The sequence below is a fragment of the Aedes albopictus genome, chromosome 3 (assembly GCF_035046485.1).
Source record: "Aedes albopictus strain Foshan chromosome 3, AalbF5, whole genome shotgun sequence".
Lineage (NCBI taxonomy): Eukaryota > Metazoa > Arthropoda > Insecta > Diptera > Culicidae > Aedes > Aedes albopictus.
Window position 1 is genome coordinate 259,320,444 of NC_085138.1, and position 25,916 is coordinate 259,346,359.

General features: G+C 38.2%; 3 protein-coding genes and 1 long non-coding RNA gene across 6 annotated transcripts in view; 3 read left to right on the forward strand and 1 right to left on the reverse strand.

Annotated features, from left to right (window-relative positions):
• The window catches only part of LOC109424482 (FGFR1 oncogene partner 2 homolog), a 434,776-nt gene that overhangs the window by 54,462 nt on the left and 354,398 nt on the right, over window positions 1-25,916 (forward strand). The window lies entirely within an intron of this gene.
• Window positions 4,467-6,085, reverse strand: LOC134291937 (uncharacterized). Its single transcript, XM_062860405.1, has 2 exons — window positions 5,612-6,085; window positions 4,467-5,538 (listed from the first exon to the last, which is right to left on the reverse strand). The coding sequence occupies exons 1-2, from the start codon at window positions 5,924-5,926 to the stop codon at window positions 4,621-4,623; spliced, it is 1,233 nt and encodes a 410-aa protein (XP_062716389.1). The 5' UTR covers window positions 5,927-6,085; the 3' UTR covers window positions 4,467-4,620.
• On the forward strand, window positions 12,052-13,334 carry LOC134290089 (uncharacterized). The gene is made up of 2 exons (XR_009998852.1): window positions 12,052-12,492; window positions 12,557-13,334. It is a non-coding gene; the product is annotated as an uncharacterized LOC134290089 (long non-coding RNA).
• LOC109424486 (calcium-transporting ATPase type 2C member 1) overlaps window positions 16,691-25,916 on the forward strand; it is a 248,513-nt gene continuing 239,287 nt past the window's right edge. The window contains exon 1 of one of the 3 annotated variants that reach the window (XM_062860433.1): window positions 16,691-17,264. Coding sequence is in view for 1 of the 3 variants with exons in the window: in XM_062860429.1 (XP_062716413.1) it covers window positions 17,461-17,694 (234 nt within the window). In the remaining 2 variants the exon portion in view is untranslated. Of the gene's footprint in view, window positions 17,265-17,382; window positions 17,695-25,916 lie in introns of those variants that run through there. The other 2 variants (XM_062860434.1, XM_062860429.1) reach the window with 2 other exon arrangements.

A 25,916-nucleotide genomic window follows, 5' to 3' on the forward strand; every position in this document is an offset into this window, starting at 1 on the left:
GAATTACATTCACTTGCTACCATCTCAGTTCAGAAGCATGCTATCAAGAAAACAATGTATGGATGAATTTAACCTTGTAGTTTTATCTAAAAGTTTGCCGAATAACATTAGGGTCGCCGCACACGCATACCAAAGTCGTGAGCGAGCTGTGAAGGCAAGGCAACTCTCCTCGCCGTGAATGTAAATTACATTCACGCCGTGGAGAGTTGCGTTTGTTGATTTCTGTCGATTTTATTATTGATGCTACGCTAGTATATTGTTCTACAAAGTTTCAGATAAAACAAAAATGAAAAAGTGTTTCATACATTGATTTTTGCTACAATGTTTCTGAAGCGAGTTGGCAGCAAGTGAATGTAAGTGATTGTAAATGAATGATCCCATCCCTGGATGTGACTTTCCTATTAGGCAATTCTCTCATCTCATGTTTGTTTTCAAAACCTTGTCAAGCTTAGAAATTGAAGTTAATAAACAATACATACCAAGGTTCGAATTCCCATAGAATGGGATCATTCATTTCGCACTACAACATCATAGAAGATAATAGGGTGGGGCGGGGCAAGATGGGTCACCTAAGGATGGATCACCATAACTTTGTAAATACAAATCGTATTGGTTTGTATTCGTCCGCTACTCTTTAATACACTAGTTAGCTATGCTAAAAGTCGATAAAAAGTTCATTAAATACAAAATATGATGGTTAACAAGCAGTTTTAAAAAGTGATCGATTTTGCGCCGTGAAAAAAGGGCGGGGCAAGATGGGTCACCTTTTAAGTAATTCACATTTTCTCAACGAAAAACGTCAAAATATAAGATTTGTTCCGCATTCATATATGCTCCATATCCATACTGAGTAAACAAGAGCTACTAGTAAACATTTTATAAATTTATTTGGAATATAAAAAACTTTACGATTTGAGTGGTCCTAAGGCGACTTGAAAATCGATGTTTTTACTAAAAAATTATCATAATTTTATGTAATAATTTTGAGCGTTCATTCCGCTTGATTGAAGTCATTTATGAGATAGTTTTGTAATAAATAACTTTTGAATGCTCCAAAAATACATTCAAAATTGAAGGTGACCCATCTTGCCCCGCGACCGTTTATATGGAGATTATATGGAATGTATCGCATAAGAAAAATGGCTAAAAACCATTTTATTTTTTATATCCAATGAGAGTGAATAATTTTTCAATCAATGCCCTAAAGTTTTGTATATTCATGCTGGTCATCTAACAAAATTATTAACATAATCAAAACATGAGTAATGCGCCCGGAAATGGCACTGACCCATCTTGCCCCGCCCCACCCTATCACATAGGCTGATTACAGTACAAATGCGAAAAATCTCCCTTTTCCCTTATCCGCAGCCCGGGGACGCGCCCTGTTGTTGGATTTCGAAAGCCTCGGAGAATATTACAAACCTTCAATGGCATTCCCACACACTAACCCACATTGCTCATTCAGTGGTCTGACTGGGCCTATAACCCTCCCTCAGTTTGTAATATTCTCACCAACTTGGAATTATATTTTCCCGACACATAAATGACTTCGACAAATGTTCGATATACTATGCAGCAGCATGATCAGTATAACTATATCAGATGACTTGAAGATCTGATTTTTACAGAATTGTTTGCCACTGATTATACATTCAGCTGTTTCAATCATTACTGCAAAGCACATCGGCCACATGCCTGAAATAAAAGCTTCCTGGAAGATATAATCCAAGCCCTGGGTGTAACACTTACCACTATAATTACCCCACAATTGTGAACTAAATCCACACTTTTGGCTCAAAACTAAACGATTAAACTAGCCGAGCTCCGGCCTTTTTCAATCGCGTCTTGAATAGCAGGCAGTTTCCACACGAATGAATGGATACCACGTTTCAAGAGCGATAGTAGACTGTACGATGATTTGCCACACAGACTACAAAGCCCGACTAGCCAATCTAGGGATGCTCAGAATTCCCGTCGTTTTATTGTATGCGCCTAGGTATGCGCTATTCCTCGTTGCCACTAGCTACTCAGCGACATTCATTTTTTGACAATCAAGTTGATTTTTATATGAAAACGGCTAGGGGTAGGCGGGGCAATATGGACACCCTAAGGTTTTTGCCAACTTTACCTGGCAAGATGTCAAAAAAGTTTAGTTTTATGATAAATGTTAGTTTTTTATAACTGTCTTCAAGCATACGGGGCAGAATGGACACACCCATGGGGCAATATGGACACCATGAGACTTTTACGAATTTCATACATTATTTACACCTATAAAGTCATTTCATTACCAAACAACTATTATGGATGAATAATACGCCGAAGTAGTTCATTTTTGTTCAGTTAATTTAAATTCAGGCTGTTTTGGATAAAGCTTCGTTTTTGTCGGCATGTACCTACACTGCCACCACTCGCATAACAGTCCCATTTGACTTTTCATCACTTTTGAGTTAACGTTATGAATAGTCATCATTTTTGATGTACTTCCAAAAACAACAATAAAAATTACAAATTTTTTATGTCAATGTGTGAAAAAAATACCAAGTTATGAGCATCCCATATCAAAAGTACCCGCAAAACAGTCCCATTATGGATTTTTGTGTTACGTAACTCAAAACTGAACAACTTTGTAGTGATTGTAATATTTTTTACAGTTCTATATTCATGTGCAAAGCAATCTGTGAAAGTTTCGAGATGATCGAAATATTTTTCAAATTTTGGCGATTTTTCAAAGTTTTATATGGAAACAAGTTTTCAAACTTCAAATGCCGTTTTCTCAATTCCTACTTTTTGCAAATGGGACTGTTATGCGAGTGGGGGCAGTACAGCTGTGCCTAGAACAACTATTTTCCACATCTGTCGTTTTTTGACCAATTTGTTTCACCCTATGACTACTAGAGTGAACATTTTACCGAAAATATACTGAAATCGAAGAATTTGATTGGTTTGTGATTTAGGTTATATTTTTCCCTTGCCGCTTCTTTCAAAAAGGTGAGTGTTCATTTTGCCCCGGCAGCAGAAGATATTTCCAAACTTGATTTTTGATATAATAAAGAAGAAAATATAAACATGTTAAGCATGTAGATACAGCATAACTACTTGCATGTGTTCTAGAAATATCAGGTTTTAGTCGACCTGCAATAAATTAATCACTAAATCTTATTTTAGATGGTGTGAAAATTATAATTTCCATGCACAAAAAACGGAGGACGCAACTTTTTCGTGTAAAATCAAGTATAATTTTAATTTCGAATGTTTCTTTCCTGAAACTACGTTTTAGACAAATGGACTATATTCTCCATTCATTAGAAGTTCAAAAAAGTACGCATATTTCAAAATATTGAGGGTGCCCATTTTGCCCCAGGTGTTCATATTGCCCCGCCTATCCCTACTTTGTAACGGCTACTTAAGTAACCGGTAGAATACAGGTAGCCGGTAAATCCACAATAATAGTTGTGGAAGTGTTCATTAAATACACTGTATACAAAAGCTGAGAACCAGTCCGTGTTCCAGTTGATATGTAATGCCATGAATAGAAACAAACACATTTCGTACCGAGAGTGAAAGCAGTCATGGTCGCATTTTTTTTTCCGCAGCCAAGTTCGTAGATTGTGGACAATCCTCGGCACCCATTACGTAATTTCTAAACGAACATTTGAAAAGGGCCTATCTGCTTTGCGCAAACAAACATGTCTAGATTGAGTTTAAATAAGGGCGAAGTAACATGAGAGAGTTCTCTTCATAGACTCTCTCTTCCTCAAATTAAAGTGACAAGATGCAAGAATGGTTGCACTTTATGGTCATAAATCGCTAGGTTGCGATGCAATGTAGCGTCTAAGTGTAAAAAAGTTCGATTGAATTTCCAGAAGAGAGAGTCGATGAAGAGAACTCTCTCATGTTACTTTCGCCCTTAGTTAAACTCAATTTAGATGTTTTTGTCTCTGTAAGGCCCATCTGCATCCACCCATGCACATCAACACCCTTATCAGAAATAGTGTTCTTCAAGCTATCTGTTACACATGTTTGTTTACAAAAATCAGATAGACCCTTTTCAAATGTTCATCTAGATTTATATTTATAGCAAACACCGGGTTCACAAGGTTTCCTAGATAGAAATTCCCCTTGCGAAGGTGAGGTTCTTGAACTAAGCCATTTGGGCTGTACCATTTTGCATAAGTCTGCAAAGGTAGATCGTTGCTGTTCTTTTATGCTGAAGATTGATCTGAGCTATCCTAACCGTAGCCTCAACCCAAACTAGGCAAAATTAAGCCGAGGCCCAAAAAATAGAATTCCTCTTGTAACTGGTTTTTAATACGGATTTCGGGTTGATTTAGAACAGTAAAACGATTATTTCGCAAATTAGTGCAAATATATACAATTATTGATCAATGTTCTTTTACGTAATTGAGATCGTGTGCATTCGACATAACAGACAAAGGCAAGGTTTTCGAGATAAACAACATTCGATCGGTACCACCATAAACTATCAAATTCGCTTTTTTTTGGATTAGAATATTCAAGTAACACAGAAAGATTAAAACACTCACCTTATATCACGTCCTACGGTCAGTTTAGCCCGCCATAGAAATCCACCCGGTAGTCGTCCTCGTCGGTACAATATCAGGAAGTTTGCGTATGGATCGAGTTGCTCTCCGAGCTGATGGCATTCAGGAACTCCATGCTGCGGGCCGAGGTTTGCGTCTGAATGGAGGAAATCCTCTGGTCGGCACTGGTGGTGTTTCCGGATCCGGAGCCGGACCCCTGGCCACTATGATTTAGATTGGTTTGCGTTTCAGTCGAAACCAGGAACTCCCCCAATCCTCCCCCATCGTCCCAGTTGGTTTGGGTCTCGATCGTGGCCAGAGCCAGGTCGGAAAAGATATCCCCACAGGTTTGGGTGTACATGTGCGAGTACAGCATCGGATCCGACCGGTCCTCGTTGGGGAACATTTCGTCGTAGATCTGATCGGTTTGCGTCTCAGTGCAGACGCATGTGACCGATTCCGATGGTAGTGGAGGATTGGACGCATTGCCGAAGCAAGTAAGACTGTTATCTTCGAAATAGTTGAACTGTTCCAGATTTGTCTGGCAGTAGCTGTCCATCGTTGAAGTGCTGGTGAACTCCAATGAGCCCTGACTAGAGTGCGCAGTCTGCGTGGAACACTCAGTCTTTTCAGTGTGTTCCAGGGCGAGACTATCTGTTTGGGTTGTTTGAGATTTTCTGATCGTTTTACTCGTATCCTCTGGTTCAAGCCTTTCGGTTTGAATTTGAATTGATTTTGAGTTCTGTTCTCTAACCACCTTCACAGCTACGTCATTTGAATTTGACTTCGACTTTCGTTTACTCGCCTTACTGGCGAGAACTTCCTCATAATTGTGATTCTTTCTTTTGGCATGGGTCAGCAGAGCCTCTCGACTTCCGTAGCCGAAACCGCAAACCTTGCAAATGAATGATTGGCCACAGTTCGCCTGGTGTGCCCGCAAAAGTGCCTCGGTCGCGAACGATTTCTGGCCTTCGCAAACGTGGCAGACAAAATTCTGGAAAACCAAAAAAAAAAAAACAATTAAATTGAACAAGTTTTTGTTGCTATCATTTCAAATTCAAACTGACCTTCACCGAGTGAACTTTCAGAAAATGCTGCTTCAGGTACCGAAACGAGCTGAAGAATTTCTCCCCGCTGGCACCGAGGTGGTAAACACAGGACTCCACCGGACAGTGGAAATGCCTCACGTGCTCGTGATCGTCGTCGCCGATGCCGATCGGTACTGATGGGACCGTCAGCCGATGATGCCTGGCCAGGTGCATCTGGAGATGGGACGCATTGGAGAACCGTTCGGTGCAACCGTTCACTTGGCAGATGAGCAACCGTGTCGCGAGTATTTCCTCCGGAGGAATGGTCACTTTGAATATCACTCGTTGGTCCATCTGAGAATGCGGACGGAATACGGACCGCCGAATCAACTAAAACTTCCGTGAATGAGCCCGAAAGGAAAAGTCGTTTTGCTTGTTTTTAATCTTTTCTGTTTTGTTTTGGATATTCATGCGATGTTTTTTTGAACGCACAGTGGACCGAACGTTAAAATTTCCAGTAGGGTAAATGTACCAATAGTGGTGCTATTAGTAGCTCCTTGTAAAATAATTGGCTTCTTTAACGGTGTTGAGATAATTCGATATTCTGAATCTGCATGTCAAACTGAGCCGAAATCCAAATTTTCATGAATTTTGGAGTCTGGGAACCTATTTTAAAATCAATTTGAAGTTTGTATGGGAGCGATTTGTCGAATCACCCCTCGTCGCAGTTTGTACTGGACGGAGCTGTCAAACAGTTGCCCAGCTGTCAAAAGGTGATTTCAAAAAATCTTTTTGAAATTGATTTTAGGTACCTAAACAAAGTTCTAAAAATCTGAAAAAAATCATAGTGACTCAGAAAAAGTTGCTCTTTCGTATAAAACCAAAAAAACAATACATTTTTTTAAATTTAAAAACCTAATTGAATAAAATTGATAATACCACAAAATAAAAAGTCTGAAAGCGTTTTTCGGTAGTTTTCCACTTGAACTTGCTAGGAAAAATATAAAAACCATTGTTTATTTCAGTTTTTGCTAATAAATCACTTGCACCAACTATAGGTACACGGTTCCTATTATGGAGGTAGAATTTAACATTGGTTCCTATAGTGGCGTATCTCATTGAATTCTTATGGGACCCACCACTATAGGAACACTACCACCACTATAGGTGCAAGGGAGCAGAAAAATTAAGGAAAATAATTGTTTAAAATAGGTTTTTCGGCAAATCCATCTCACAAAACTGTATTAATGTTATTAATTAGCTATGATGCATCTATTAAAAATGTCATTTGCAAGCTTTATGGTCGAAATAGTGATAAATTGCCACTACCACCACTATTGGGTTTTTAAATTAAGAAAAATGTATCAATTTTTTGATTTTATACGAAAGAGCACTTTTTTCTGAGCCACTATGATTTTTTTCAGATTTTTAGAACTTTGTTTTGGTACCTAAAATTAATTTCAAAGAGATTTTTTGAAATCACCTTTTGACAGCTGGGTAACTGTTTGACAGCTCCACCCAGTACAAAATGCGACGAGGGGTGATTCGACAAATCGCTCCCATACAAACTTCAAATTGATTTTTAAATAGGTTCCTGGGCACCAAAATTCATGAAAATTTGGATTTCGGCTCAGTTTCGCTTGCAGATTCAGAATATGGAATTATCTCAACACCGCTAAAGAAGCCAATTGGTACTACCTCCACTAAGGGAGCTTTTACCCTATTTAATCCAGGGGGATGACGAAGGGCCAGAATCATCAACCCAACATTCGATTCAACATGGCGTCTAATGTTTTTGTTTTGATTGCCTAATTCATGGAAAAAATGCGCTGGAAACATCGACACTGCTTCGCTGCTACATATATTTAATACCGTGCAAAGAGATAAAGAAAGAATTTCGTTTGAAATGTGTAATTTCCGAAATAAGCACTAGCAGCACACTAGCCACCAAGCGAGCCACACACCCGTAAACCAGGAGCATGTTAGGGTAGACCGACCAGAAAGTGGGTACTAAAACGCGCCATACCAAAAACGATGATGGGTAGAGCGGCGATGTACCGAGTTTGGCAGCTGTGTCTCCCCACTGATTTAATAGAATCGAATCGAAAGAATGATTCGTGAAGCTTACACCACAGACAAACAGACGTCTCACTCTACCAACTTTCCATCGTTTCTCTTTTTAAAGAATTATTCATATATTCGGTAGTTCGCAAATCTCTTGCTCATGACGCTCGCATCGTTTTTGCTCCTGTTTGACGTCCCGCATAGAGAAATACAGTTTGCCATACATTTCAAACAGTAAATTTGCTTTATACGGTACGGTTAATGTGCCACAGATGGTGGCTATTATGTTCAACAATATGATACCCAAAATTATAGACAGTTATTAACAGTTTGAATGTCCCATACCAAACTTTAACCTTATATTTTAGTGTGCACACATTGTCAAAGTAAATGAACATGAACATTCGTAATAAATGGTTGCAATAATCAATCACACTATATCAAACGGTTGGTAATTATGCTAGCGCAACACACTAACACCGTCATATTTCACAGTGCATAACACCTTCTTAACAGCATGGCAAACAGTTGCTCCTATTCGTATTTGTGAACGACACAATTGGAGAAGCATCATTTAATTTCTTTGCAAGCTTTGAAAACAAAACATTGCGTCTTCGTCGTCGCGGGAGCACCGAGAAAACTAATTGGTCACTTTCTGGTAACCGGAATCTGGTCTGCTGAGCCTAGGACTGCAGTATTCATCGTTTAACCAGAAGAATCAACATCCTCGAGGTGAGTTTTGCGCATCGGCTGCTTTCAACGAAATTCTTATGTTCTATATGTGATTTCAGATCGCTTCTTGGATTGACCATCGGGCATTTGGAAGGTCGGTGCGGAAGAAGCTGCTTGAATGCTTGAAAGGACCTTGAACGGTTACCGCAGTTTCGATGCTAAATCGTGCCCAGCGAGTTAAAAGTCTCCTGGCCTCCCCGGCACCTCACAGTCCAACCACCCATCGCATGTCGTTCCGGCAGAGTGTATCCGCGAAGAATTCCACCTCAGCATCCAACGCATGCCGGCCGATTCTCCACTTTCATTCCGCCAAATGCAATCTTTCCATTGATGCACACCGTGGAGAATGAATTCGTTTCTGATGTCGGAAATGATCGATAACAACTTCAAGTGTGTCCACGGTGTCCACCGTGAGCGCGTTGGTGGCGTATCCTTATACCGCAGTGGAATTCCTCTTTAAGAGATACTATTTATGTTTGAATGTTGAGTGATCATGTGATTTTATAAATCTGGAAGTCTGGTCGGAACGACGCAAATTTCTTTCTTTTTTATAAAAAATATTCTTTAATTATCAATAAAAAGGCCATTTTTATATTAAAATAAGGTAATTGTTAAATTGTATTCGAAAAATATCTGATTGAAATTGGAGGCAATACAATGGGGGCTACGGTACCGTACTGCACAATAAAGCAATCATTACATATGCAGTGCTTATTTTTGTTCCGACTTTATAGGTCAACTATTATTGAACTGTTTGCTTAACAGTAAACAGAGAAAAAAATGGATAGTATATTGACCTTCTGGCAAACTGTAATCGAAAAATTTTGTTCGGGAAAATGAGTGTTTTTTTATTGTAACATAACTTAACCGCCTATTCCCCATACTGTAATTTGCTCGAGAACCATCTACCACACTGTTGAAACCGTTGACGGTACTGTTGGTTTATTGTTATGTTGGGTGTTATACGATACTGTTGAGATACTGTAGTAGATAGTTGTGAACAGTATGGCGAACAGTTCTTGCACCGACAAACCGACGTGCCAGCTCATACAACTTTTCCAATTTTTCTTGGCAAATAAGTTCTCCTTTTAATCACTAGCTTCATCTGTTCGATGATTTACACGGCTTCCTCTTTATGTGTGCGTGCGTACAGGAACTTTACCTTGTCAAATTATTTTACACATTTTGAAGTAATAACCTACATTGAATGTTTTCCGCAATAAGAAGACATTTCGTTATGAACGTTGAAATTAATTTCATCCGGTGAAAGATTTTATGTTTGGGATATTTGATTTCGGACTTATTGACTATTTTGTTTCATATATCGAAGGATTTCTTTGAATAGCTTCATTGCATGGTTGATTGTATCTTCTATTGGTGAGATAGAAATAAGAGTGTATGTGATGTTTACATTGATCAGCTGGAAATTTTCGCGCTGTTTTATGACATCTTTTTCAAGGTTTCTTTTGTCAAAAGACGAAAATGACAGAACGAGTTACGATTTTTAAACGTTTTGAGGTTAGAATTTCTTGCCAATCTTGGAAACAGAGTGACACGTCGGTTTGTCGGTGGTTCTAGTATGGTCCATGGTTATGCGGGGTTTCCTCACTACCGCCATCTACTCAATGTGTTTGCGCAACACAGCGTAATTAGCACTGGGCGATTATGATTTTGTGACGATGGTTTCAATCGCACTTTGTTCCAAGTGATTGATTGATTGATTTGTCTTTATTAGAGAGACTTTCAGCCCTTGGCTGGTTCGTCTCTTGTTCCAAGTGATACATCTGTTTGTCTGTGCTTACACCATAGACTAATTTCTAGACCTCGATGTACCCTCGGATGTACCAAAGAAAACCTTTAGATTTTGTGTGTCCAGTCCGGTACCCAATAACATTCATTACCGTGTAAATAGCCTTTAAGTGAATTATATTAAGCGCGTTACACCGATCTGACGGTACTTGAATGCGGAAAAAATCGAGACCAAGACACCGCTGCTTACACCCAGATAAAATGAATATGATTAAGTCGGATGCGAGGTCGGATGGAATTCATAACGTAGACGTTCACTGGGTGCAAACTGTTTAACTGCAATGCTTTTTAAGTACAAGTTTATACTAAGTGCAATAATTTTGCAGTTATGACATCGCTACCCGTCAAAACCGAGGTCAAAACGAAATGTCAACAGCGATGCGACGTTTTTCGCATACATTTTGTTGCAGTGCGATGTTTTCCATATGAACATTGGCTGGCTGCATTCTGCAGCATCGCTACAAATTTAGTAAAACGGTAGTTAGACGATTGATTTTGTACTAGTAGAGTACAGTAGACGTTCGCTCGGTGCAAACGCTTTAACTGCAATGATTTTTAACTGCAAGTCCGCTAAGTGCAACAATTTTGCAGTTATCGCACCGCTATCCGTCAAACTGAAATGTCAACAGCGATGCGATGTTTTTCGCATGCACTTTTGCTGCAATGCGATGTTTTCCGAATGCACATTGGCTGCATTCTGCAGCAACTGACAATTCTTTGACGTATGTCAGTTGTTGCAGTTATCGAATTTCATTCGGTAAGTGAAACATAAACATGTTGCAGTTATCGAACGTTTACTGTAGAATATAATCGATAGTTTCGTATCGCAATGGTTTCGGGACAAAAAACGTGAATTTAATTTTCGTCGCTCACGGAACACCTTGTAAACATCTCGCTGAACTGTCAGACAAAGTAAGGTTGGATTGTGAACTTGAAAATAGCGTTTGTGAACATTTTTAAATGTAAAGGTCATAAAAATTAGATTATAACCCGGATAAAAACTAACCATAGGGTGTTTGGTGAAAACTATTCCTGCACCATACAGTGTACCAGCTACAATAATGTATATTGTAATGAAATGGTTCACTAAAAGCTTCGCACATTGTAGCTACTATACATTTACATTCGATTTATATGTAACACTATATTACAGTAGACGTTCGATAACTGCAACATGTTTACGTTTCACTTACCGAATGAAATTCGATTACTGCAACAACTGACAGACGTCAAAAAGCTCTCAGTCGCTGCCGAATGCAATCAATGTGCATTCAGAAAACATCGCACTGCAACAAAAGTGCATGCGAAAAACATCGCATCGCTGTTGACATTTCATTTTGACGGATAGCGGTGCGATAACTGCAAAATTGTTGCACTTAGCGGACTTGCACTTAAAAAGCATTGCAGTTAAACCGTTTGCACCGAGCGAACGTCTACTGTATACTGTTTTTCTTACGTTTGAACCATTCACTTTTCCGAAACATTATTTTTCCGTGCATTTTTAATTATTTATTCAGTTTTAGATTTTTTCCGTGCTTTGTTTTGTTGATCTTTGTGACTTTTAAGGGTAGTACGCACCTGATAAGTACTGTGGAAAAAGATAGGCCAAGGAACGGTCAAGAAATGATTTCGCTGTTAAAATTTCTTGAGTGGTCCGCAGCTGGAAAGAAATGAAAATTGTGTAACGCTCGTAACGCCTGCCGGGCATATCAAATGGAGCTGTCACTTTTCCTTGCGGAAAAATATTCCGTTCAATTATTCCTCAAGGAAAAGTGACATTTCTTCCCATACTAATCAGTTGTCAAAATTCTTTTGGTAATTAGAGGGATTTTTTCTGGAGTGCTTTTCTTACCAGGTGCGTACTAGACTTTATGATGCAAAGGAAAGGAAAGAAAAAAGTGAATAAGTTGAAACATCAATTTAAAGTCAATAAAATGTTTAAATAAGTACACGAAAAGAAATTTAATAATTTTCTTCATAAGTTTCAATTTATGTTTTTCATTAGATGCGCCTTAATTACTTTTATAACATCATCTTATTGCACTCATTTTAGAACTTAATATCATGAATAACATATCCTTATACCATGTATAAGTTTTGTGTTATGGTCAAAATGTATAAGTTTTAACTAATAATTTTGTTAAGATCGGGCTTTGAAAAATAACCCCTTCATAAACAAAACGGTACCGTTGTATTTTCGAACGGAGGAAGCCATTGTGGCTCGTTTTCTTTCGGCCAAGCTTTCAGCGCTAGCAAATAAAAGTGATTTAGAGGTGTGTAGCGACATCAAAGGCAAAGAGTACTTGTAGATTACGGTAGGTACTAATAATTAATTATCTTTTTCAGTGATATATCTTATGAAATTTTCCTCTTCGACAGAGTTGAAGCCGACGGAGTTGATTCCGGCAGGAATCATGAAAGCACCGGCTGAATCGCTGCTGTCTCCCATCTCCACAGTTCCGTCTTCGTCTCGGTCTTAGTGGTCAGCAAAATACACGTTCCCCAGAATTTCTTCAGCCGAATCCTTGAACGTTTGCGGCATTGTACGTCCGTCGCTGTCTGAGTGGATCAGGCAAGAGCTCAAACTTCCTCTTATATTCGCCATGAGATGCCTAGAACACGATTCCAAGAAGGCTCGTTCGATCCCCAGATGATTAGTCGGGATCCGGACTATTTTTTTTCAATGCTGAAGTGATTTTATCGAATAAATAAATATTACGCCAGACTCAATGCTAAATCTATTTCCTTTAATTCTTTTTTTAATAATGAAGAAAAAAAATAAATTAGAACCAATAATCAAAACATACGACAGTAAATTTTATTCGATATGATAAATAAATACTATATTGCGCGCAAACCCCAAAATTTTATTCCCACCTTTGGGTTTCCGCGCCGAAGACCCAGCGCCAGATTCGGCGACAAAGAAAACTGACAGCAGTCGCCGGACAGTTGGCAATCCTGATATTTGACGGCGGCCGCCAGGTAGTCATGGGAGTGGATTGTTGTCATGCAAATAGATCTTTTCGCTGAAAATGCATGTGTATTGAGTTATTGTTGACAGATTTTCTGCAGTGTTAGTGTGAAATTCAGCGATTTTCTGTATCGCGTAAGCCTTCGCTGGATGAAAACGTCATGTTGTTCAGCGTAGCAAGGAAAATTTTCAGTGAAAAAAGCAATAACACTTCTAATACTAGTCATTACAATTAGTGAATAACATTCATAAGCTAAACTTATAATTTTTATTTATTGTGTGTTATGCACTATATTACACTTTCCAATACACACTATTAGGAAAACGAAATGGCAAAAATGTATAACATTTTCTCATACATTCGATATGGAAATTTCTTTTCGTGTAGTAAACCAGTAGGCGAATTCCGGCGCACTTTTTCTTCGAAGAGAAGGAAATTTTCTTGCTGGTGAGCAATGGAAGAAAATTTATTCTCTTCGAAGAAACTGTGCGCCGGAATCCGGCCACAGATGTCTTAAGAATCGCAGATCCAAGAGATATGGCGGGCTAGGTATGTAGAGTGTGATGAGAGGAATACGATTGACGAACTTTATCTTCAACGTAGAGCCATCTTTAACATATGGACTGGACTGAATACTGAAAGAAATTCTAATATAGGTTCGTCTGTGGGTTCGCTTCTTAACCTAACTTATACTTGAATCGAACTTGACAGTTTTCTAATGAGTTGTTAAATACATATGTACGTGTATTTCAAACTTTAGTCAAACTGGAGCCTCAATATTGCAATAACGGTTAAGCACGCTGTAATGATACTTATGTACCTCGTCACCCACTTCATGCAACTACATTAGTGGTCTAATAATGCTCAGCGCGCTCGGCATAGTTCCATCATGCCGCTCAAAGTGTTGCCACAAATAATGCTTAGTTTGCGAAACCCGGTTATCTGGCTGGTGGGGCATGGGAGCCTAAGCTTCAACTGTTAATGTAATCAGAGACTACTCAGACCTGGACTCAGAATTAGACGTGGGCGATCCAATATATGAAAGGTTATCCAAAACGCTCTGGAGAATTGGGTTTTTAAATTAAGAAAAATGTATTGATTTTTTGATTTCATCCGAAAGAGCACCTTTTTCTGAACCACCATGATTTTTTTCAGATTTTTAGAACTTCATTTTGGTACCTAAAATCGCTTTCGAAAAGATTTTTCGAAATCACCTATTGACAGCTGGCCAACTGCTTGACAGCTTCGCCCAGTACAAAATGCGACGAGGGGTGATTCGACAAATCGCTCCCATACAAACTTCAAACTGATTTTTGAATAGGTTCCCGGGCACCAAAATTCATGAAAATTTGGATTTCGGCTCAGTTTGACATGCAGATTCTGAATATGGAATTATCTCAACATCGCTAAAGAAGCCAATTCCCAAAGCGCATTCTCATAATGCTAGTAAGCCTAAGATGCCATTAACAGGAGGAAAATGACAAGATAATATAACATTACATGGTTTATGTAATGTAAACCAATACAACATAACAAAAGAGAACCATTCCAAAACCATTTAATTAAATGTATATCCAGTGGTAAAACTACAATTAAAAACAATAAATTTACGGTACATTTTGTTGTTTGAAACCATATGTGTACCATACAATGTACGGTTTATTAAAACCCACGTATCAGTATTTATAACAATTCATTTACAATACAGTAGACGTTCGCTCGGTGCAAACGGTTTAACTGCAATGCTTTTTAAGTGCAAGTCCGCTAAGTGCAACAATTTTGCAGTTATCGCACCGCTATCCGTCAAAATGAAATGTCAACAGCGATGCGATGTTTTTCGCATGCACTTTTGTTGCAGTGCGATGTTTTCTGAATGCACATTGATTGCATTCGGCAGCGACTGAGAGCTTTTTGACGTCTGTCAGTTGTTGCAGTAATCGAATTTCATTCGGTAAGTGAAACGTAAACATGTTGCAGTTATCGAACGTCTACTGTATAATGTATGGTTTTGCAAAAAAATATATATGGAGAAAAATAATTTTTTATATTGTTACGATACTTAACAACCCGTATAGTATATTGTAAAAATTTTATTTACAATTTACTGTATGGTGTTCTACATTACATTTTATTGTTTTTGTATTTTTATTTTTACAGTGGTTTCTATTGTAAAAATATGGTTTTAAATAGTACTGTTACAATACAACGTTCGGTTTTTCTACTGTATTTTTTACAGTAGACGTTCGCTCGGTGAAAACGGTTTAACTGCAATGCTTTTCAACTGCAAGTCCGCTAAGTGCAACAATTTTGCAGTTATCGCACCGCTATCTGTCAAAAACAAAACGTCAACAGAGTTGCGATGTTTTTCGGATGCAACACAGCTGCATTGTGATGTTCTTGAGTGCACTTTGGCTGCGTCCAACAGCGATTGACAACTTGATGACGGCTGTCAGTCGTTGCAGTTAGCGAATTTCATTCGGTAACTGAAACGTAAACAAGTTGCACTTATCGAACGTCTACTGTATTCGGGAAGTTTGCAATTTTATCGGTGATGCTTCCCCATGCTTAAAAATCGGTGCTTCTCGCATAGAGCTTGCTGACGTTTATTCACCTCTCTCTTTCAAGCATGCAGGCGGGATAGGATTTGTTTTCATCGGGAAACCTTTCCTGATGACAACAAATCCTATTCCGCCTGCATGTTTGAAAGAGAAAGGTGAATAAACGTCAGCAAGCTCTATACAATAAATCAAGATTGAGTTAAAATAAGGACGAAAGTAACATGATCGATTTCTCTTCTTCAAATTAAAGTGAGAAGATGCACACGCTTAGATCAGTTTACCTTTTTTCCAAAAAGTGCACAACCGCAAATATGCGTAAATGATACTCAAATATAGGTTAACAAAACTCAAATATGGGTAATGTGGACACAAATATGAGTAATTGTAACCCAAATATGGGTTAATATTACCTATAAATGAGGTTGTGCACTTTTCCAAAATATGAGTTTTATTTACCCATATTTGCGTAAAGTTTACGCAAATTTGAATAAAATTTACCCATATTTTAGAAAAATAGGTAAACTGATCTTAGCGTGCAAGTAAGTTTGCACTTTTTGACCATAAAACGCTATAGGTTGGGATGCGATCTTGCGTCCAAACGTAAAAAAGTTCAGTCAAACTTGCATCTTGTCGCTTTTATTTGAAGAAGAGAGAGTCGATGAAGAGAAATCGATCATGTTACTGTCGCCTTTATTTAAACTCAATCTAGAAATAAACTTTTCCCAGGTAGCAGCGCGTACCTTCGAACTCTGGAATAGGCTGTTTTCAAACGTAACGCGAGATATTTTCACGACGATGTTATTGTCCGATACCAACCGCATCGTCTTCGTTTCGTCATCCTTTTTGTGCCTTTCTTCGCGGTAATGTTTTGATGATTGTTAATGATGACAAAATGACCGTTTGTCATTGGTGAGGGGGAGGTGGTGTGGTGAGCGAGAGTAGCCGGTGCTGAGAAGAGAAGCTGGTGATGTTGTCAAAATTGATCCACAATCCTTTTCTGACGTGTGCTTGTTGTTGGTTTCTTCTCTCGATTCGATTCGATCCGTCTCGTTCCATGTCCGTGTCGTGTGTCGTCGCTGATCTGATCCGCAAGCTAAACTTTTGTGTCCGGTTTGCGCCGTGGTCCTGTGACCAATATCCGCGGAATTGACCGGGTAAATCTGTGACAGTACCCGTGGAACCAAAGGTAATAGTTTGAGACCGGTCGTCGGACTGCGCTTACGTGTAATTGTCCGGAATGCGAAACAATTGATATTGATGTGATAAAACTGCGGTAAAATTGGTCGATTTGCGATAAGAAGAAACATAGTGCAGTGCAGTCAGGTACATAGTGTACCGAAGAAGTTGCTCACTCGCGTGACTATCGGGAGGCAATTTTGCTTGGGGCCCCGAATCGGGAGACGGGGAATCGGTAGTGGCCGCGCCGGCGAAGAAATCGAAGCTCAAGTGGAAGACAAACAACAGGGGACACTATCATCAAAGTGTGCGGTGGTAACTGCGTTCCATCGAAGTAATACGTCGAAGACCCGCCTGGAAGGCGACGGAAACACCTTTGGGGTACGGAAGAGTAGTAGGCTGTGCTGCTGGTTATCTGCAGCAGTCAGTAGAGTAGAATGCAATTGAATGATTTGCGTTCGCCCTAGTTTCTGATCGCAACGTGCGTGTCTAATTAGCGTTGGGGAAAGTTGAGTCAAAAAAGTTAAATATTTTTTTTTTTGTTAAAGTGTTTAGTTGGTTTAGTGCTTCATAAAGTATGAAATCTCCCGGTGGATCATTTAGTGGTGGCTTCGCGGATTTCCTGGGTAGCATTTTCAATGTGCGTTTCCCGGGGGGTAACGGAGGAAAAGAAGGCGATAGAAGAGGGGGCAAGTATGACTACGACTACGAGGGACTTGCCCAAGAATCGCTGAATGGCGGTGGTCATAACATGCAGCATCAGCAGCTTGGACGTGGCCTCTTCAATGGATTCATCAGCAGCAGCAGGGTGGTGAGCGAGAGAAACAAAGTAGCCTTAGCGTCGTCCGTCAACTCTACATCTTCTCGCGTCTCTGTCTACTACGATCTTTCTGTTTTCCTGCATCTTTCTTCCCTCGCTATTTGGTGCAAAGTGTGTCACATATCGTCAGAATGAGGTTTCTCGTTCCCTAACTGTAAATCTGACTTGAACTAACATCTTCTTTCGCTCGGACAGTAATCAATTGGATTGTCTTTATCTTGTCCCAATGTAAAACCCATGTACATTTTACTTCATGGATTATTAAAGATCTTAGAATTCTCTGTTAGCAGCTTAGTCGAATATGGAGCATCTATCTACCATAGGTAATAACATTCTCAGACTTTGTTATGGATCGTTCTTTTCCTCACTAAAACCACCCACTTCTGACAGTATGGACGAACCCTTGAGTCATCTATGACTTGATTGTCATTTTTCCCTTCTTAACCCTGCTTAGCTCATAAGGCCATTCTGATAAAGAAAGATCCCGCAGAAGTGAGTTCCTTCATGACATCATGTCCCTCGGTTTATGTTGAGAGATATCAAGAGAACGAAACATGTATTCTGCCATTCATAACTCTTTCTCCTTAATAGTGTGCGTGTGCTGGTGTGTATCTTCCTCCAATATATACATTCCTCTAGATTAAATCCCTTTATCAGTATCCTGTTTTCCAACACATAAGCAAATTGTTATTGCTCCTTTCCGATCGAGCAGAAAGTTTTGCTCTCTCTCTCTGCTCTGCTCTGGGGGGTTAATGCTGTTTTCCTGCGACTTTGCTTCTGCATGCGGTGGAGCAGAGAGAAAAGGAAAAACTGTTGCAATTTCACTTCGATTCGGTCGTAAGACCGAAGTTCCTCTTTGTGTAGGTTGCGCCGCAAGCGTTGTTGTACCGTATGCAGTACGATGCTTGTTAAACTGAATTTTGAAATATGTTTCTGGCGAATTTTTGAGCAGTTTTACGTTCTTCTATTTCAAGTAGTTTTTGAGTTAGCAAATTATACATTCAAATTGTGTGCCGCCAATTATTATTGTAGGACACGTTATGATTTTAAACCCAAATAATATGGGTAGCCACTTACTTACGATCTTTGAACCAATTTTCAAATGTTCGAAAAGTTTTCCCGATGCATAAGAGAAAAAAAAATATTTGTATTTTATTCGATATTCTACGGTAATGCAAAACCTCGAATTGACCATATGCTCAGATTTTGATATTATATTCGTATAATTACATCATATTAAATATTATATCAATTATCAATTAAAACCTAATTGTATTTGTGGAAAGATTTCCAGATATTTAAGAAAGAGGAGTTTTTGAACACTTCAGTTCCTGGAGAAGTCTCTGAAACATCCCCTCCGAAATTATTAAAGAATATGCTTTGATGCTCATGTTTGCAACTCTTGTAATTCCCTGCAACTAGAATGTTTTTTGAGCAAATTATATCACAGAGACAAATGCATTCAAAGTCGTAACCAAACCAAACCAAATTTGATCAACATTGATTCCCCTCAAAAAATTATGATGGATTTTATAGACATTATTTACTTACAACTGTTGAAGTTCCTGGAATATGTTGATATGGAATTGAATAAAAAATGCAAATGTTTTTCTTGGATTTTGCGCAAATTTGCTTAAATGATTTGATTCTCGCGCGGATTTGGTTTAAGCGGTTCAGTCAAGCGAGTTTTGTAGAGTGTACATGATTATGCTTTTATTTAACTCTGATTTGCATCAGTGTTTCGTGTAGAATTGCCCTTCAATTATTCACCAACGATTGACGAATAACTCCAGCGTACTTTGTTTTGTAATCTTACATGTGATCATACTGGTCATTGTTCGGGGACTAGCAGAGTCTTAACCAGATTCGGGAGCAAATGAAAAACACGTCCTTACTACTGCAAGACTGAACGCAAAGAGAAAGTTTTACTCGAAATCCAATAGTCTATTTTATGAGGCTAGTCAAACGACAGAAGTCTGAAAATATCGATAATAAAGATAATAACAATTTTTCAGCGGGTGTTTTTTTTTTATTTTTATTTATATTGGTCGAAAATTTTTACAAAGCGTCCCAGGAATTTGATATAGTTAGATATTTTCACAAAGAAAGAGAAGGCCAAGGGCTGAAAGTCTCTTTAATAAAGACAAACCAATCAACAAAGAAAGCGAATCACTAAGTGTTTCGGTTCTCTAAAAGGCAGAATGAAATTTCAACCAAGCTAGTTCATTCCGGGACTAATGGCAATTTATAATAGAGACACATTAATTTCCGGGTAATGGGTCAGTCACTGACCAAAGAATTCAGTTTTTTTTAATTTATTTTTTAATCATCTTCAGCTAGTACTGACTAAATAATCTCAAGGGCAAACGGGATGGTCGAGGAAATATCCGCCATTGCTCTGTTGCTACTAAGATGGTAATCTCAGATACTACTTCATATTTTGCAACAAAAACCTATCATTGTGTGTGCTCACTTGCAGTGCATATGCTGAATGGTTTTCAGCATCTTCAGTGCGATAGAACTTCCATGTGGCCCCCCTTGGGGAAAATCTTCAAAATCGCGAGGCAAATTGTTAAAAAGAGAGGAAAGATAGGAAAAATATCACGGCGTCCCGTTTCACCTTGAGGATAAACGTTCAATCCAGTCTCAATTTTGCCTACAAACTTTAGAGGCACAAATCTGACAAAAGAAGCATCGAACCACACTGCATTTGTTTTCCTGGCTTTGATCACTTGCAAAAAGAGGCAGATAATCCAAATCAGGCGTATTTGTTTACGAGTTTTCAAAATTAGTGCTCTTGAAAACATGAGTAGGGGTTCAAGTTGGCCATTATTGCAGTCATGTTTGTATTCTCTTGTTTTACCTTAAGTTAAATGCCTAATATTATTTTAAATACGAGATGTATGATGTACTGTGGTTAAAATCAAACGCAAAATCGAGACTATTTACAAAGATATACGATTAAGGACAGACTTGTTAGAAACCCAAAATGGCCGCCACAATGGCCGACTTTGGCACCTACTCACGATTTTGAGGGCACAAATCTCTACGTAAACAAAACCAGTGCACCTGATCTTCTTATTTTAAACTTATTACTAGTGAGCAAGAACAGAATAATAAAATGTACTGTTGTTTGAAGCTTGCTTCTAGATATTTCTGCGTCTGAAGTTCTGATGCGCTGTTCAAGCGGGATTCCAAGACGTTTGTCCTTAACAAGATGGTCATGTGCGAGTATGGCTCTAATGGTGTTTTGCTAGAATTCGGCGAGTTTAGTTGAAAGTTTGTGGTGTGTAGAATTCTTCAGTTGCAGCAGCGTACATCACAAATCCGTTGGAATCCACTGGCGATCAATTTTTCTGTAAACACGAGCTTCTCCGCTCTGACGAAGCGTTTGTCGACAGGTACGAACCTACGTCATCATCATATGCCCAGAGAAGATGAGACAAGTTATAGTCACCATTAATCATTCGCAGAGTACCTGCCGATTGCTTTTTGTTTGATTCACAATTTTTTAAATGGAATCGGAATAGGCAACGTTTTTGCCTGCTGCACAGTTAAGCCTCAGGTAGATTGAACATATCCTCATATCCACATAGTCAGTCGTTGAGGAACGGTTGACAACAGCTCGTTCCAGCTTTCAGCATCTGTCAAGTCGTACATGTTCATGATTCGCTCGTTTGATTAACACGGTGATTCACAAATAGCGGTCAAAGTTGAGGTGATTCATGGGTGTAGGATCATTATATCATGTAGCATTCATCCAGGAAATCCTGACGGACTAGGGCACGTCGGTGTAGTACTAGAATTGTAGTAATGAGCTGAATTTTTGTATGGTGATGATGAGAAGGTGAATTCTCCGTTTCTGTAATGTAATGGTGCAAAAACTGGCACTTTTAAAAGCATTTCTGGAATATTTATACCTAGCACGTAGAAAAAAATTGTGATACAAATCTGGTATGGATTTCTGACCGATTTGATTATAGAATTTGTAGTTAACTCTTGGAAACAGCTCTGGGACACTTCATGAAGGACTTTTGATTTCTTCCCGAAGTTTTCAGATTTCTTCTAGAGGTTTAATTTTTTTTGATTAATTAACGATAATGTGATAATGTGGCATTATTCTTAGTACTGATTCAAATTTCAACCATCACGCAACAACAAAGACAATGTCGCAACCTGAATTCGGTGCGACAATCCACCAAATGTGGCATAGATTTGTTCCAACTTGAATGTAATAGGATACAGATCGTGGAGTTCAGAGATTTATAAGCTTTGAATTGCGGGTTTTGATGGGTAACTTCCAGTCGGTAAATAATGCAACGCTGTTGAAGATCCATCATCAAACAGTAGTTTTGATTTTGGGCCAGTAATAATTGATTATTCACGAGTTCACAGCAAATTTAGTTTCTGTTTTGTCATCAACAACTGCTGGATAAAGAGTAGTCTGTGCAAAGTTCTGGAGGGAATTTAAAAACTATCACGGTAGATGTTGCAAAATTTTGTTATTCAAGCATTCAAATCAATTTCAGTAAAGATCCTGGAAAAAAATTATAAATAAAAATTAAAAATTAAAATTAAAAAAAAATATTAAATTATATTAAACTTGCGTAGTATTGAGTAGGATTTTCCTACAGAAGCACTTTCTCACTTTTAGTGAGAACATTGTACGTATATTTTGGAAATCCTACCCTTAGGGATCAACATTAAATTCTTTATCGTGGAAGAATTTTCTTGCTTAGTCATTCATTTTTCTGTCGTAACTGCCGGTTTTACTTTCGATCACCACAAAAGTTGGGTATAGTGTTTGAATGTAAGCCTTATTAACTGCTGCATTCGTTCACCTACCTAATATCAACATTTCCAAATATTTCCAAACGATGAGCGATAGCTTACAAACCAAAAAAAAATCATAAATCAATTTGAAATGATTTGTTGATTCACCTCTCGTCGGATTTTCTACTGAGCCGTTTAAAGTTAATAATTGCTCATATGTCAAAAGGTGATGATGATGATGATGATGATGATGATGATTGTGTACCCACCATCAGCGCAAGGATTACCTATGGCTGCAGAGTCATACCGGAACGGAATGATCTACCTGATGGTTTGTTGTAGCAGGATAAGCTAAACTCACTGGAGACCTTCGGAAAACAACATGATAATTGTTATCTCGTGACAAAGTCTGGCCACCCCACGAACATTTGCCCGGAAACCAGTTCATTTAACTTCCTTAGGCTACCCCTCCGAAATCCCCATATATGTCATGTTCAAATATGAAAAGTAATAAGGAACGAACTCACCGGGTAATCCTGACCAGCTGGTTTTCTATGTTTGGCATTGGTCTCAGCATGCAAACGGTCCAACCATATTAAATGTGCACTCGTTCACACCACTCGCTGATTCTCCGATCGTCCATCGAAGAATCCGAAAAAAATACATAAGCGAGAATACCCGACGCACTGAAAAACAATCTCTTGGATACTAGCATTTCCGAACTCGGAATAACGACGAACACGAGCACCACGATGCGGACAATGTGGTCTCATGCCACCGAGCCATCGTCGATCGTTTACACAAAGTGCGAACAAAAAACACAAAGAAAAATGCAAAAACGCGGTAAAGACGAAATGCGGCATGTTTCAGCCTCCGCGCCCTGCTTGTCACCGCTCATATGTCAAAAGGTGATATAAAAAAAATCTATAAATAGCATTGGCGGAGAAAAAGGGGGGCAAGGGTGGGTACTTGACCCCCCTAACTCTAAATTTCCGATTACGCCAAAAAATGTTGCAGAAAAATTACCAAAATAAATAGAATCAAATTGACGCCAGAAAATTTAACTAGATACGCCAAAAAACGTTTCAGAAAAATTAACAAAATAAATAGAATCAATTTGGATCCAGCAAATTTCACTAGATACGCCAAAAAATGTCCCAGAAAAATAAATAAAATAGATAGAATCACTTGGGCGTCTGGAAGTAGAATTAGTTTTTCCAACTTAAAGAAAATATTTGCTTTTTGGTCGGCTCAAAATAGGGTTTATGTACCATACCTTGGCCTAACATGCAAGCTGCTTTGATAATTTTGACCATGACTCGTGAATTAATATCACTAGAAATGATATGTTGACCCTATCACGTACTCTAGATAATGCATGTTTCGCCATTTGGAAGTAAACTGTCGTAAATATTCAAGAACTTGCTAAATTACGTTGAAAAGATTCAATGCGATGGTATGTAAATGTTGGTCTATGATACAAAAATTTGCCTAATAATTGATACAACGTTGGCGCTAGAACTACTTATTCTCCCATTATTTCAATATTTCTGCTGAAGTCACTGTTTGTTCACCAATCTTACTTCAAAATTACATTTTTGGAGCCGAATTTTCACAAAACTATAAAAAAATCGCATAAAATACAGTTATTTCTTAATTTAGTAACGAAAACAACGCAACCCAATTATTGTGTTATATTTTTACAGTCACCGCAATGTTGTTGACGTCACTTTATCGATGTTTTTGACGTCACTTTACGAATGAGCCAAGATTTGGGTACATAGTGAAAAAAATGTCCTCAGTATTCGGCCCACATTCAATTTGTAAAATAGTTATTATTCGTTGAAAACAAATCCACTCCCGATCAAAAGTTTGGGGTCACCCCCTTAAAAACATGTCATTTTTTTAGGCCCATATCTTCGCCAATTTGCAACTGATTTCAAAACCCTAGGTCTCATTAACTTTGAACATGATTTAAAAGAAACTTTTTCAAAAAAAAAATGTATTTAAACTTAACCCAAACTTGTAAAATTTACTAAAAAATGAATATAAACTTACGACAGTGTCGACCAAATTTTAAGATGAGAGCGGTAATATAACCCATTTTCTATTAGCTTTCAACTGCTTTTTACAGAACTTATCAAAAATTCTTGAAAAAAAGTTATTAAGTAAATTAATCCTTGATATTATCGACCAAAAGTTTGGGGTCACCCCTCAAAATGATGTATCGGCCGAAAGTTTGGGGTCACTATCGTAGAGCATGGAAAAGTGATTTTTTGATATCTTTGTCATCTTTCATTCATTTTTAATTCTTCTTGGCTTATTTGAAACAAAATGAATGATACTTACTGCATAGACATTGAACCACACATATTTGTTGAAATTTACATACTAAAAATTAACGTAAAGTTGCCTCATTTTTTGAAGTGTGGTGAAATGTGCTAACTTTACATAGCATTTTTATATACAATTTTTATATAGTTAAAGACATCAAACGTAAATTTAGTTAATTATCTTCCAAATGGGCCAAAAAGAATTAAAATTGAACTCTTCTATGTTTTACGAAAGTGACCCCAAACTTTTGGCTGATACATCATATTCAGGGGTGACCCCAAACTTTTGGTCGATGACATGCAAGGTTAAATTACTTAATAACCTTTTTTTCTAGATTTTTTGGCTAAGTTCTGTAAAAAGCAGTTGAAAGCTAATAGAAAATAGGTCGTAGGGTAGGTAATCAAAATTTGAACCAAATTGCGGCTTTCTGAGGCAGTGCAAATTTTAAGTGATTTTTTCTCCCACATGGAAATAATTTACTACGGCAAAATCGTATGTACATGAAAGCCACGGGTATAAGCTTTCTGTTAAATGGTAAAAAGTTTGTTTTTGCACCGAAATTCATTGAAATATTTGATTTTTCATCAACTATGATTTGAATCTTAATTTGAACCATCGTAATCATATTTTGAACCAATTTCAATCTTAATTTGAACTACTGGCGGCAGCAGCTCGAGCAACTCACAAAACAGCCAATTCCATGCTAAACAATTAAAAAGCACATGAATCTGCTAATTCTCATATCTATTTTTCATTAGGCAGTGGAATCTCAACTCAGAATGTTCGAAATTCTTTAGGAATTTGGAACTTAAATTTGGAATTTTTCATCCCCCAAGAGTAAACAAAGCAACCACTAGCGCAATCTACAAGCCAACACTAGAAGCTCACCCCGTTTACTAGTTCAAATTTAGATTACAAATGGTTCAACTTAAGATAACATTCTCCAAGTAAGAATCACTTAAATTTGATAATTTTATGACAAATATTGCAAAATATTATTTGGTTGGTCGATTCTACGATAAATAAGCTTTCATTTGACGTGTTCACATATTGCGTGTGATACAATGCATGAACTGTACGAGTGCACCGAAAATGTGCTTTCTCTT